Source organism: Berghia stephanieae, chromosome 10 (assembly GCF_034508935.2).
Source record: "Berghia stephanieae isolate SIO BIC M18660-M18661 chromosome 10, UCSD_Bste_1.3, whole genome shotgun sequence".
In the NCBI taxonomy this organism is placed as follows: domain Eukaryota; kingdom Metazoa; phylum Mollusca; class Gastropoda; order Nudibranchia; family Aeolidiidae; genus Berghia; species Berghia stephanieae.
In genome coordinates, this window is record NC_088369.1 from 8,965,809 (window position 1) to 8,980,808 (window position 15,000).

General features: G+C 36.9%; 1 protein-coding gene across 1 annotated transcript in view; it reads right to left on the reverse strand.

The window, feature by feature from the left end:
- The window catches only part of LOC144956180 (protein timeless-like), an 81,731-nt gene that overhangs the window by 45,080 nt on the left and 21,651 nt on the right, over positions 1–15,000 (reverse strand). The window contains exons 4-6 of the mRNA XM_078886580.1: positions 8,726–8,784; positions 5,704–5,875; positions 2,353–2,480 (exon numbers count right to left, since the gene is read on the reverse strand). Of these exons, the coding sequence (XP_078742706.1) occupies positions 2,353–2,480; positions 5,704–5,875; positions 8,726–8,784 (359 nt within the window). The remainder of the gene's footprint in view (positions 1–2,352; positions 2,481–5,703; positions 5,876–8,725; positions 8,785–15,000) is intronic.

Sequence of the window (15,000 nt, forward strand, 5' to 3'; positions counted from 1 at the left end):
TCTTCTTCTTCCTCGTCGTCCTCTTCCTCCACCTCCTCCTCAATATCGTGGTCTCATCGTATGATATATCACCGTATCGTTTAGACAACTCATTTGAGGACGGTTTCTGATCAGTGACGCAGTCTGTACGGCCTTGACCATGGCCTGACCTCGGCTTGGAATCGAATTACTGTCCATAGTCATAGTCGATTAATTAATAATTGAAAAGGCCGTGTCTCTTCAGCTTATGGAGATACATTATTTATCGAGTCCTCCGTCTCCATTTGGTGATTGTGGACAAAAGATGCTTTTGTTTGTCTTTGTTTAAGGGTCTTAGGGCGCTTGCAACACATCTATCTAGGTTATATCAGCGCCAGTAAAAAGGAAGAAAATCCGATAGTAAAAAGTTCTAGAATTGCAATTAAAGCCCCCAAGAAAAAGTAAGACATAGGGGAACTGGGAACAAATAGGGATCAGATGGAGATTCCAAGAGCATACCACCAATGTAATTAGTTTGTCTCATCCGGACACAAGTACAAAATCCAACAGAGGAATACACTCAAATGCCTACATTATACATTCAAAAAAAAAAACAAAAAAAATTACTAATACACAACAGAGAGATGATTTACAAGGAAAAAAATATCATCTCCAAAAACAATAACTATGCATTTGACTGTTTCCCTCCCAGCTAGGACTCCGGCCAGGATCAGGACAAAACCAAGTAATCTCATTCCAAGACAAAGACAGAAAGCATGTTGGAAAACAGATATAAGGGGATAGAAGACACAGTATGTATCCCCCCCCCCCCCCCCCCCCCTCCTGCCCACTATGGGAGGTCAGGAAGAGGACAAAAGAACGATGCCTTGCTTTTGTATATTGCAGACGTGCCAACTACCACGAAAAATCCGTAGAATTACGAAATTTTGGCTTCAATTTCAAAAATTCATGAGCTTCTCTAAGTCATTAAAACTTATAGATAGTATGAAGTTGACGTCACCCGTGTCTTTGTTATTGTTTTTATTTATTTATTTATTTTTTTTTGTTTTTTTTTGTTTTTTTTTTGTTTTTTGTTTTTTCCATCCGGAGTAATTCTTACTAAATGTATTTACCAGACTATAAACGTTCAAGGTTACACAGAGTTTGGAAGGCAATGTTGTGAGCTTCTTAGCCAAGCGCATACTATCTATTGAAAATGAAAGGTGATTCCACACTACATAATTAAATGGTTTTGAAGTGTTATTTGATCATTGTGGGGGTAAATTGTTCATCTATAAAGTTAACTATAGCGACTACTACTTTTATAATAATAATAATAATAATAATAATAATAATAATATAATAATAATAATAATAATAATAATAATAATATAATAATAATAATATAACAATAATAATAATAATAATAATAATTGAGCTTTTATATAGCGCACTATCCACTAAACGTGCTCAAAGCGCTTCACAAAGGGTCCCTGGTCAACAGCAACATTTAACATGTAGGACGGGACATAACGCCTGTTAGGCGATATTACATTTTTTTCGGACAAAGACAACGCTGTTAACGGCCAGGTACTCATTTTACACCTGAGTACGGTGAGAGAATGTTAGTAAAGAGCCTTTTCCAAGGGCTCAACTATGCGCCGAGCGCGAGGCTCGAACCCAGGACCTTCTGATCCGAAAGCGAGTGTCATACCACTAGACCACATAGCCGCACTTATATATCCTAAAATCTACGAATTTTTAGATTTTCAAGTAGGCAGGTCTGATATTGTGATGCGTTGATGACAATTGATTGTACGTGAGGATGTGTAAGTGTGATTGTGTGTGTGGGTGTGTCTGTGTAAGTGTGTGAGAGATAGAGAGAGAGAGAGGGGGGGGGGGTAGAGCGGGTGTGTATGTATATATATAAGAGATGTCAAGAGAGTGAGTGATAGTGAGGGGTAAACGAAGAGAGAGAGAGAGAGAGGGGGGGAGAGAGAGTAAGAGAGAGAGAGAGAGAGAGGGAGAGAGAGAGGTGGAGAGAGAGAAAGGGAGAGAGAGAGAAAGGGAGAGAGAGAAAGGGAGGGAGGGAGGGAGAGAGAGAGAGAGGGAGAGAGAGAGAGAGAGAGAGAGAGAGAGAGAGAGAATATAATATCACGATTAAAAAAAACACACACACACACACACAAACGCACATGAACATATATAAGTCAAATTCACATCTGACAAAATAAGGATTCCAGACAGAGTCTGGGCAAAAAACGCAGGTAGTCAAAACCCCAGGCCCAGGCCAGAATACCACTAGAAGGGAACAAATAAATATCATTAGGAGGACAGTATGGCAAACCCTACCAGAAGCCACCAGCAACCGCTCGATACTATCTAGCGACTCACCTCAGCAAGCACTGGTGTGCTATGAACATGTGCTCGTCATTGACCGCGCCGTGTCGCATGTGTAGAAGATTACGAAGGAAGAGGACGCAGTGGTTGAGGCACTGTCTGTCCACATCCTCGAGTAAAGTCTGGGGGAGGACAAACATTTGGAGAAAAATAAGTAAATAAAATAAATTACATTGGTAAGATTAATTCCTTAATACAAGTATATGATATGATCTAGAAGCAAGAAGCAATCAAGAAAAGAAAACTAACTCTCTCTCTCTCTCTCTCTCTCTCTCTCTCTCTCTCTCTCTCTCTCTCTCTCTCTCTCTCTCTCTCTCTCTCTCTCTCTCTGGTCTCTTTTTTTCTCTCTAAGTGAAGCTACAATATATCATAATAATAAAATAATAATAAATAAATAACGTTCCCTTTATTCATCCCATAGGGGAAATTTTTTCTCTAGGGACTATTCCAAGGGAAGACTGGATGGAATAACCCAGGCGTCAGCCGCAGTACAGCGACGCAAAATGAGCTAGGGCGAGGTGACCTGTTCAAAGCCACACAGCGCAGCGGCGGGTGATCGAACTCGGTACCCAAGATACCAAATCATAATAATAATAATAATAATAATAATAATACTAATAATAATAATAATAATAATAATAATAATAATAATAATAATAATAATAATAATAATAACAATAATAATACTAATAACAATAATAATAATAATAATAATAATAATAATAATAATAATAATAATAATAATGATGATAATAATAATAATATTAATATTAATAATAATAATAATAATAATAAATAATAATAATAATAATAATAATAATATATAATAAATAATAATAATAATAATATAATAATAATAATAATAATAATAAATAATAATAATAATAATACATGGTATTTATATCGCGCATTTTCATCACTGTATGATGCTCAATATCTCCCTATCCACTTTAAAACCAGTAATTTTAGAGTGTGGAAAACAAGTCATGATCATTTAATTCTTTGCAGGACAAATTTAAAACAAAAATATAATAAAACCCAAGCCAGCGCGTTTCATGTATTGATTGGGGACCAAATTACTGCCTTAGGACACTTGCGGCTATGTGGTCTAGTGGTATGACACTTGCTTTCGGATCGGAAGGTCCTGGGTTCGAGCCTCGCGCTCGGCGCATAGTTGAGTCCTTGGAAAAGGCTCTTTACTCACATTCTCTTACCGTACTCAGGTGTAAAATGAGTACCTGGCCGTTAACAGCGTTGTCTTTATCCGAAAAATTGTAATATCGCCTAACAGGCATCATGTCCCGTCCTACATGTTAAATGTTGCTGTTGACCAGGGACCCCTTGTAAAGCGCTTTGAGCACATTTAGTGGATATCGCGCTTTATAAAAGCTCTTCTTTTTTTTCTTTTTTTTTTCTTATTGTCTCTATATGTATCCGGTCGTTTATCTATTATTTATATTATTGTTTATATATATATATATATTTTTATATATTTATTATTTATTTATCACTAAAGTGTCCAAATGCCACTCATACGTGAAATCAACGACGATATGTGAAAGTCGACCAGAACAAACCGAAAAGAAAGAAAGAACTAAGAAAAGGAGAAAACAAAATCAAACACAAAACAAAAAAACAAAACAAAGATAAACAAAACAAACAATATCAAAAAATAAAAATAAATAAACAACAACAACAAAAAAAAACAAACAAAAAACAGACAAAAACAAAATCAGCAAATGCCCAGAAGACATGAGATAAAAGACCAAACAAAAACGTGCCTTCTTTATTAGGTAACGCGGACTGACTGGGAATCGAATAAAGGCGCCTCGTTATCAAATCATTCCAGTTTGACCTTTGCATATATTATGTGACCTAACGACCTGGGCAGACACGAGTGGCCCAGGGGTATCAGCAAGAAATGGTGTGACCTTTGACATCCAGAATTAGCCACTGCGTCTTGACTGTAACATCACGAATCACGTTAGTGCCATGTGACCACAGCAATGGGACAAATAACTTGTTTATCAATAAATTATTATGTGTATTTCTTTTTCCATGAAAAAAAAAAAAACAAAACCAAAAAAACAAACAACCTATTTTCCTATTATAAGTCTCGTGACTTTTTTACACGGGGTCACATTGTAATGTCAAGGACGCCACACTACTCTCTCCTGTTTTTTTTCCCCCTCTATTTCCTTTATTATTATTATCTCTTAACTTAAAAGAAGAAGGAAAAAAACTACCTCTCCTCTCCATTTAAAAAAAAATATTTCGACGTGTACTTATTTGCAGGTCTGATAATTCAAGTGGATATTATGGACTCATTGTTGTGATGGAAATATTCTCAAAACCGGACGACAAACACTGTCCATTACAAAAATGTTTTAAATCAAGCCCATATTCGCGCTTGGTTATCAGACATGAAAAAATGTGCACATTGCATCAGACAGATCATATCGTGGGTGAAAATGTATTGAATTATATCTTTTAAATCAAAGTTTTAAAACAAAGGTTTCTACATTTGATCGGTTTACATGTCATAAAACATAAAATGAGCTTTTTTTTTTTTAATTGAGTTTTCATATAGCGCACTATCCACTGAACGTGCTCAAAGCGCTTTACAAGGGGTCCCTGGTCAACAGCAACATTTAACATTTAGGACGGGACATGTGACGCCTGTTAGGCGATATTACATTTTTTTTTCGGACAGAGACAACGCTGTTAACGGTCAGCTACTCATTTTACACCTGAATACGGTGAGAGAATGTTAGTAAAGAGCTTTTTCCAAGGACTCAACTATGCGCCGAGCGAGGCTCGAACCCAGGACCTTCCGATCCGAAAGCGAGTGTCATATCACTTGACCACATAGTCAGAATAAACCATAAGTTCTTTGTGGAAAACCTCGGAGTAACTAGCGTCTATCTCAAAGTTGATAACGTCTGTTTAAAGCTTTGGAAACCGGGACATACTCGTCTAAAAGTCTCATCCAGACTCCAGCACAGACGCTCACTAAGAGGAAGATACTCAATTTTTATGTATTCAAAACAAAATCCATAACGGAACACAACAGAGAAATGATTTTCAAGGGGGAAAAATATCATCTCCCAAAACTAATAATGTACTATAAATCTGACTCTTTCCTCGTCAGCTGAAGACTCTTGCCAGGGCCAGGACAAAACTAAGTAATCTCATTCCGATACAAAGACAACATATATAGCGGGGATAAAAGACACACCAATAGTGACCTCCCTGCCCACCAAGGGAGGTCGAAAGACCCCCACCCATCCACAACAGAGTGGGGGATTCACAGCCCCAGTAACGTCAAAATCCACCCATTCATACCTTGCTGAGAATCCGTTTGATGTTGTAGCCCAGGGTCTTGAAAAAGTTGACGTCCGTACAGAGATGCTTGACTTCCGTCAGAAGGCTCTCCATGTCTTTGGGCACGCCGCCATTTTGTGGGTCCTGCTGAACTGTAGGAACTTCCAAAGGCTGGGTCAAGTTAGCCATCAACCTGATTGTGTAGGACCATAATAAAATTGGAGAATATAGGACTTTTGTAAGCATGTTAGAGGGGAGGGGGGGGGGGTGAAATAAACAAAGAAAAAGAAAACACGAAAACAAAACAAAACAAACACCCCCCCCCCCCCTAATAAAAAACGAAAAAAACAAACGACACTAGGACTTATATTTCGACGTCACTTTTTTAGGTTTGTGCACCGACCGGTGAGTTGTCGTTGGTGATTTTCAAGGTGACAAGTGATCCCATTGGTTGATCTGTTGAATACAACACACGATTTGTTTTCTTTTGTGGCCAAAGACTTGTCTTTTGGCGTCATTTTTTTTAATCAGTGTCAGGCTTAGCCATCGTTATGTTATTATAGCCTGACACTGAAACCCAAAAGGACTGGTCTTTTGACGTCATTATTTGGTTTTTGCACCTCCTAGTGAGTTGTCGTTAGTAGTGCTCATGGAAACAAGCCTAGGAGATCTAGCAATTGATGAACTTCACATATTATTCAACAATATATACAACACTGGGAAAATTCCAGAAGATCTCTGTAACTCTATTTTCATATCAATACCAAAGAAAGCAGGTGCAGTCAGATGCGAAAATTTTAGAACTATAAGTTTAATAAGCCACATCAACAAAATACTGTTGCGTATAATTATCAACAGGCTAAGGAATAAGATTAACCCCGAAATCGCAGAAAAACAATATGGATTCCAACCTGACAGAGGGACAAGGAACGCAATATACCTCCTCCGTGTTTTAAGTGAAAGAGCTATACAGCTTCAGACCCCACTATACCTCTGTTTTGTCGACTACAAAAAAGCTTTTGATAGAGTACGCCACGAAGAAATACTAAAACAACTGCACCCCTTTGGCGCTGATGAGAAAGACCTCAGACTCATGCAAACATTATACTACACCCAGCAGGCATCTATCAAAATCGGAAACTCTAGAGGAAATTCCATTCCTATTAAGAAAGGAGTCCGTCAAGGGTGTGTTGCCTCACCAGATCTGTTTAATCTATACCAAGAAACAATCATGAGGGGCATAACTAATATGGAGGAAATAAAAGTAGGAGGTCACAACATAAATAATATAAGATACGCAGAGGATACGGTACTCATTGCAACATCAGAAATCCAACTTCAAAAGATTGTTGACAAAGTGGTAGTAGATAGTGAAGCCAAGGGAATGGAAGTGAATATCACCAAAACGGAATGCATGGTAATACAGAAAAACCCCGTAAACAACAACACCTGCAATATAACGATTCACGGCGAGCAACTTACCAACGTAGAAAGTTTTAAATACCTAGGTTCAATAGTGACAACAGATGGAAGATGTAACCGAGACATACGAGCAAGAATAACTCAAGCCAAACAGGCCTTCATGGACCTGGGAAACATTTTGAAAAACAAACAGATGTCGTTCGGGATTAGATTCCGACTCTTGAAGTGCTACGTGTGGCCAATCTTGTTATACGGATGCGAAAGCTGGACTACAAATGCAGAAACACAAAAGAACATTGAAGCTTTTGAAATGTGGTGCTTGAGAAGGATGCAGAGAATATCGTATACTGCACCACAAAACGAACGAAGAAGTGCTATAACAAACATACCAACAAAGGAAACTAATGCCCTTAATAGCGGATCGACAACTATCCTTTTTCGGACACATAGTAAGGAAAGATAAGAATGAATACCTGGCAAGTTGTGGAAAAATACCTGGTAAACGCGCCCGGGGGAGACAAAGAAAAACACTCATAGACCAACTGAAGGGCTTCACCAACCTAACAATCCAAGAGCTGTTTGAAAAAGCAAAAGACAGGGAGGAATGGAGAGAGATAATTCATGCAGTATCCGAAGCCTGGACCAGGCATGGAACCTAGAAGAAGAAGAAGTGAGTTGTCGTTAGTAGTGCTCATGGAAACAAGTGGTCCCATTGGTTGAACTATTGAATACAACTCACGATTTGTTTTCTTTTGTGGCCAAAGACTTGTCTTTTGACGTAATGTTTTGGTCAATGTCAGGCTATAATGGCTACTGTGTCAGGCTATAAGTAAACAATGGCTACGGTTTCTGCGAAACCTTCGTAAACAGCCTCAACATTGAGGTATATCTGTCCCATACGAGTAGACCCTTGAGGGTCAAATTACTGCCTTAGTACACGTTTCTTATTCTCTCTATATGTATCCGGTCGTTTATCTATTATTTATATATATTCATATATATTTTTTTTTTCTTGAGCTTTTATATAGCGCAATATCCACAAACGTGCTCAAGGGCGCTTTACAACTGGTCCCTGGCCAACAGCAACATTTAACATGTAGGACGGGACATGACGCCTGTTAGGCGATATTACATTTTTTCGGACAAAGACAACGCTGTTAACGGCCAGGTACTCGTTTTACACCTGAGTACGGTGAGAGAATGTGAGTAAAGAGTATTTTCCAAGGACTCAACTATGCGCTGAGCGAGGCTCGAACCCAGGAACTTCCGATCCGAAAGCGAGTGTCATACCACTTGACCACAAAGCCGCTGAGTTGTCGTTAGTAGCGCTCATGGAAACAAGTGGTCCCATTGGTTGAACTATTGAATACAACTCACGATTTGTTTTCTTTTGTGGCCAAAGACTTGTATTTTGACGAAACGTTTTGGTCAATGTCAGACTATAAGTAAACGATGGCTACGGTTTCAGCGAAACCTTCGTAAACAGCCTCAAAATTGAGGTATACCTGTCCCATACCTTGAAGTTATTGCTCAGTCACTAATCAGGGGACTGAAGCAGCTAGTAAACGCATTCATTCTATAGTCAAGATGGCAAAGGACACAAATGCTAGGCCTTACTCACCTCACAGCCATTCCAAAGATTTTCTCGTCATTTGTAGACCTCAGCAAAGGAATCAAGTCCTGAGAAGAAAGAAAAAAATTGAATTCAGTGTACAGTTGGAGTGAGAAATAAGTTTGTATGGCTCGTTAACTCCGCAGTATAGTATGGTGTCCCGTCTTGTCACAACGGTAAAGCAATGCTAAACGTGGTCAGAAACCGAAAGGGTGACATTGATCGAGGAAAATGCTGGTCCCGTCCTGTGTCTTTTGATATGGCACTTTATATATGTTATCCCACTTGACTCAGATGTGAATGAGGACCTGTCGGGCTAGGCAGTGACTGATATTGTAAGAGAGTTAGTAAAAAAAAAAAAAAGGATACATGACAGGCAACTGTACATTATGAAACTCAAATATTATGGTTCCATAACAGGCGTCATGTCCCGTCCTACAAGTTAAATGTTGCTGTTGACCAGGGAACTCTTGTAAAGCGCTTTGAGCACATTTAGTGGATATTGCGCTTTATAAAGCTCAATTTATTAATTTATTATTATTATATTATGTTCCATACGACCAGCCGTTTACTTGAGCTCTATATTTTCTTCATCACCTTAATGTTACGTAATATATGAGCATTTATAAATAACCATAAAACTTGCTCAATTGCTTTATTTACAGGAGATCCAAAGCCAACAGTAACACTTAACATATAGGACGTGACATGACGGCTATTAGGGAATATTAATCCCCCCCCTCCCGACAGAAACAACGTTGCTAACGGACAGGTACTCATTTTACACCTGAATACCGTGACAGAATGCGAGAAAAGAGCATTTTCCACGGACACAACTATGTGCCGCTCAGAGCGGGATCCAAACCCTGAACCCGGCTCCGAAGGCGAGTGTTATATCAACTTGACCACATAGCCATACGCACAATATATATACATATATATATATATATATATATATGTGTGTGTGTGTGTGTGTGTGTGTGTGTGTGTGTATAAGTGTATACATTGATGCTTAGCGCTTAGCTAAAAACTCTTAACATCCGCCAGCCGGAAATTTCGTACCAACACACAAAACAACAAAGAGAGCTGAGTGACGTCAATTCCGTTCTATCTATAGGGAAATGTCGGACAATGCGTTAACAATAACAGTGGCTACGAATGGAGTCTCGAATTATCCATTGACGTCACAAGAGGAAGTAGAGATTACTGATAGTGGAGATAAAAACAGACGACATTACTTCCCTTCAAACTGTTATTCGAAACTAAACTGAGGTCAGTGTTACTGTAGTTCGAAAGAAAACCAAAAAAAAAAAAAAATTAAAAAAAATTAAAAAAAAAAAAAAAAAAAAAACGCATTTGAAATTTTGGCCAGAAAATGTATCCTTCAAATGCAAACAGCAAAAACCCTGAAACCCGAGGCCGATGAGGCAGATGAGAATTCTAATCGATATATTTATTATTTGAAGGACGAGTTTTTCGGGTACAACATTAAAATATGTCTTTCGTTTTGTTTTTCCAGAGAACGGCACAGTTTGCCGCCCGTACATTCATTTTCATTATTCGCTGTTCCCTTGGTCTGGAATTCCTCGCTATTCAGCTTTGACGTGGGTTTCGGACGCATTGTTCAAAAAGTAATCGAATATTTTCTTTTGTGATGCTCTTTCAATTTTCAATTCTTGTTTAACTAGTTAAGGGGGGCGAAGTGGCCTAGTGGTTAAGGCATTGTACTGTGACCCGGAAGGTCTCGGGTTCGAGTCCCACTTCAGACATTTTCGTTTTTTTCCCTTAGACAAGATTATTAAACCCCCCCCCCCCAATTGCTCAAAAATGACTCTTATAAAAGACACAAAACAAAAGTAAACGACGTTTCGGACTTTGGCATTCTTCAGGTAAACAAGAAAAGTAAATAATATGTAATATTACATTGGCATTACAGAAGCAATTTGCATTGCTAAGAAAGAAAAAGAGAGATGTTGACAGTCGGACTCAATTTGCATTGCTAAGAAAGAAAAAGAGAGATGTTGACAGTCGGACTCAATTTGCATTGCTAAGAAAGAAAAAGAGAGATGTTAACAGTCGGACTCAATTTGCATTGCTAAGAAAGAAAAAGAGAGATGTTAACAGTCGGACTCAATTTGCATTGCTAAGAAAGAAAAAGAGAGATGTTGACAGTCGGACTCAATTTGCATTGCTAAGAAAGAAAAAGAGAGATGTTGACAGTCGGACTTGATCCCTCCGGTCCTCGGCGTTGGTGCAATGCCTTTTCAACGTGACCAACTTACCTAGTACTAGTACTTATCAGGACACAAATACAATCTCAGTAAAGGACAGTCGTGCGTACAGACATGATGGTGCCTCCGTTATAGTTGGATCTACAAAGTTGATGTTCATTTTCCCCCTAGGCGTTCAAACCAGTTCTGTTTTGAGCGACCACAAATCATTATTTTAATGCAAGTAGTCTAGCTAAGTTTGAATCGATTTTAGGCTTGTTTGTTAGTTTTGTTGTTTTTGTTTTGTTTGTGTGTGCGTGTGTGTGTGGCGCCTGGGCTGCAGGAACGCGGGATTGGCGCTATATAAATATATTATTATCATTGTTTTATTATTATTATCATCATCATCATCATCATCATCATCATCATCATCATCATTATTATTATTATTATTATTATTATTATTATTATTATTATTATTATTATTATTATTATTATTATTATTATTATTATATTATTATTATTATTATTATTATTATTATTATTACTATTATTATTATTATTATTATTATTATTATTATTATTATTATTATTATTATTATTTATTATTATTATTATTATTATTATTATTATTATTTATTATTATTATTTATTATTATTATTATTATTATTATTATTATTATTATTATTATTATTATTATTATTATATACTTTGTTTGTCGTCTGTTTTTTTGGGAGGGTTTTTTTTGTGTGTGTTCTTTTCTTTCGAAATTCCCTTGTGGGTGACTTCGTTTATCTAGATAAAATTAGAAATTCTGTGACTGGATTTGGAAACTTCATTGGCAAGCTGCTTAAAATGAACGTTAACCGCCAGGGAATATTATTATTATTATTATTATTATTATTATTATTATTATTATTATTATTATTATTATTATTATTATTATTATTATTATTATTATTATTATGTAGTCTGTCTCTATTTTAAAGGTCAGACCCCTTTTTGAAAAAATAAAACAATATATTTTAAACGTGTAAGATGTTGCTAAACTATATTATTTCGATAAACATGATACGCGATCATGTACTTACGTCTATTTAAACATATCTCAGAATATACAAATTGTTTCTTATCCCTCTCTCTCACTCTCTCTCTCTCTCTCTCTCTCTCTCTCTCTCTATCTATCTACCTCTCTTATCTATTTATCTATCTCTATCCATCTATGTACCATTATATATATATATATATATATATATATATATATATATATATATATATATATATATATATATATATATATATATAATATATATATATATATATATATATATATATATATATATATATATATATATATATATATATATCCATCTGTCTGCCTACCTATCTCTCCCCCTTTCACACATTCTCATCTCCTTTCCACAATCATTTATCCAATGCATCTACCAACCATTTCACTATTCACCTATCAATCCAGGAGATAAAAGACGTCAGTCCATGAGATAAAGACGAGCTACCTAATTAATCGACATATATATGTCTATAATCCCAACATATCTTCAATAATTCACCACCACATACTTTCTGAGACGGCGATTGGACATTTCTATCCCCCGGTATTTCCGGAACAGACACAAGTCGACTTAGTACATGTCTTCATCAGATGGCATGATAAAAAACACGACATCAAAGCAAAGAAATGAGATTCATTTGAGCTGAAATTTCCCCTAGTTCTAAGATCAGACCACTCTGCTATACTCTGAAAAAAAAATAAAAATAAATAACAATGTGAAATTGAATGCAAGCTTCAATTTAATTACGAAAACAGATAGAATGGACGTTTCGGGTTTCCCCTTTATCAACAAACAGGATGAATGCATTCATCTGTAGTGTTTCATTCATCCTGTTTGTTGATAAAGGGAAAACCCAAAACGTCCATTCTATCTGTTTTCGTAATTAAATTGAAGCTTACATTCAATTGTAAGCAATTGTTATTTATTTCTTCGAGCTTCGAGCAGCAACATTTACATTACCCAGTTTTCTCTCTGAAAAAAAAAACAAAACAAAAAAACAAACATATAAAAAAAAAACAACCCATTCTGAACAAAACTTTAAAAACTTTGCTTTGTTTTTGTTTTGTTTTTGTTTTTTGTATTTTTTTTTTATTTTATCAGAGTACGAACACTGTGCCAAATTCACGGCAGTGAATGTATCTGTGTGGGAGGGGGGAAGGAAGTAGATTTCCTCTCTCTCTCTCTCTCTCTCTCTCTTCTCTCTCACTCTCTCTCTCTCTCTCTCTCTCCCACACACATGCAGTATTGTTAACCATTGCGATGCTATGAAGTTCGAAGATGACGTCACTCAGGCCTTTGTTATTGTTTTGCCATCCGCGTTGTGAGTTCTCACTAAACTGTATTAACCTGACTAAAACGTTCATGGTACACCAACTCTGTGTAACCATGACTTTTATAGTCTGATTAATACAGTTTAGTGAGAACAACTCACAACGCGGATGGCAAAACAATAACAAAGGCTGAGTGACGTCATCTGCTACTATCTTAGATAGTTCGAAGATGACGTCACTCAGGTCTTTGTTATTGTTTTTTGCCATCCGCGTTTATGAGTAATGCTCACTGAAACTGTATTAACCCGACTATAAACGTTCATGGATACACACAGTTTTGTGTGTTGGTCCGTTATACTTCCGGATGGCATGTTATGAGCTTCTTAGCCAGCGCATACTAATCTATTCCTTATCAGTGTGTCAAAATAATGTGAGAAATACTCACTTAATGGGCCTGAACGATTTGTGTGTTTGGCACGTACTATAGATAGAACGAAGTTGACGTGATAAAGGTCTTTGTTATTGTTTTTTGCTATCGGCGTTTATGAGTAGTTCTCACTAAACTGTTTTAAACCCAACTATAAACGTTAAGGTTATAGTTGTTGTTTTGTGTGTCCGTTATACTTCCGGATGGCAATGTTGTGAGCTTCTTAGCCATTCGCATACTATCTCTACTAGGTAATCAGCATTTTAAATGAGAGCACTATATTCGGTTTCGTGCAACCAATATCAATCATATGACTGTTGCTGTACACGACTGGAATTCTTAAATGTAAAACGTGCTTTGTTTATGGAATGTAACTACACATGTAGTCAAACTGAACATTCGATATTCGAAAGCAGTGAGTACTCACTTGTGGTACTTTGCCATTTTGATTTTTTGCTATCGGCGTTTATGAGTAGTTCTCACTAAACTATATTATCCCAACTATAAACGTTTAAGGTTATAGATATGTTGTTTTGTGTGTCCGTTATACTTCCGGATGGCAATGTTGTGAGCTTCTTAGCCATTCGCATACTATCTCTACTAAGGGTAACTCAGGCATTTTCAATGAGAGCGATCTATATTCTGGTTTTCGTCCAACCAAGTCATCAATCATATGACTTGTTGCTGTACAACGACTGGATATTTCTTTAAAAATGTAAACACGCTGCTTTGTTTATGAAAGTTGTAAACATACACATGTGTCAAACTGAACATTCGATATTCGAAAGCAGTGAGTACTTTTCACTATGTGGGTCACTTTGAGCACATTTTGCATGTGACCAATGACCTCGAGCACATGGAAATGTAATATAGATCGCTCCAATACTCTTCAACAGTCGTAACGTCACTTCCTTCCTAATGACGCATGGTAACTTAGTAACACTGGCTCTAAACTATCGGAACAATGGCAGACGCCCGTATGAAATATTTCTCCGGCAAGCATGAAAGCGAATCCAGAGGACAAAAACATAAATTATGATCTTGTTTTGACTTTTATACATTCTGATCATAAGATATAATATGAAAAGTTCGAGCCAGCACGAATAATAAAAAGAAATGATTCTCTTTGTTTAGAACCAAGATGGCCGCCGTTGCCGGGCGGCGTGACATCAGACTACTGAATCCAATTAAATAGTCAAGTGGACGGAATGGGGTTAATGGTAGGAAATATGTTGATTGATTAATGCTTAGTTACGGGCGAACCATCAATAGGACTCAATAGTCTGATGTCACGTCGCCCAG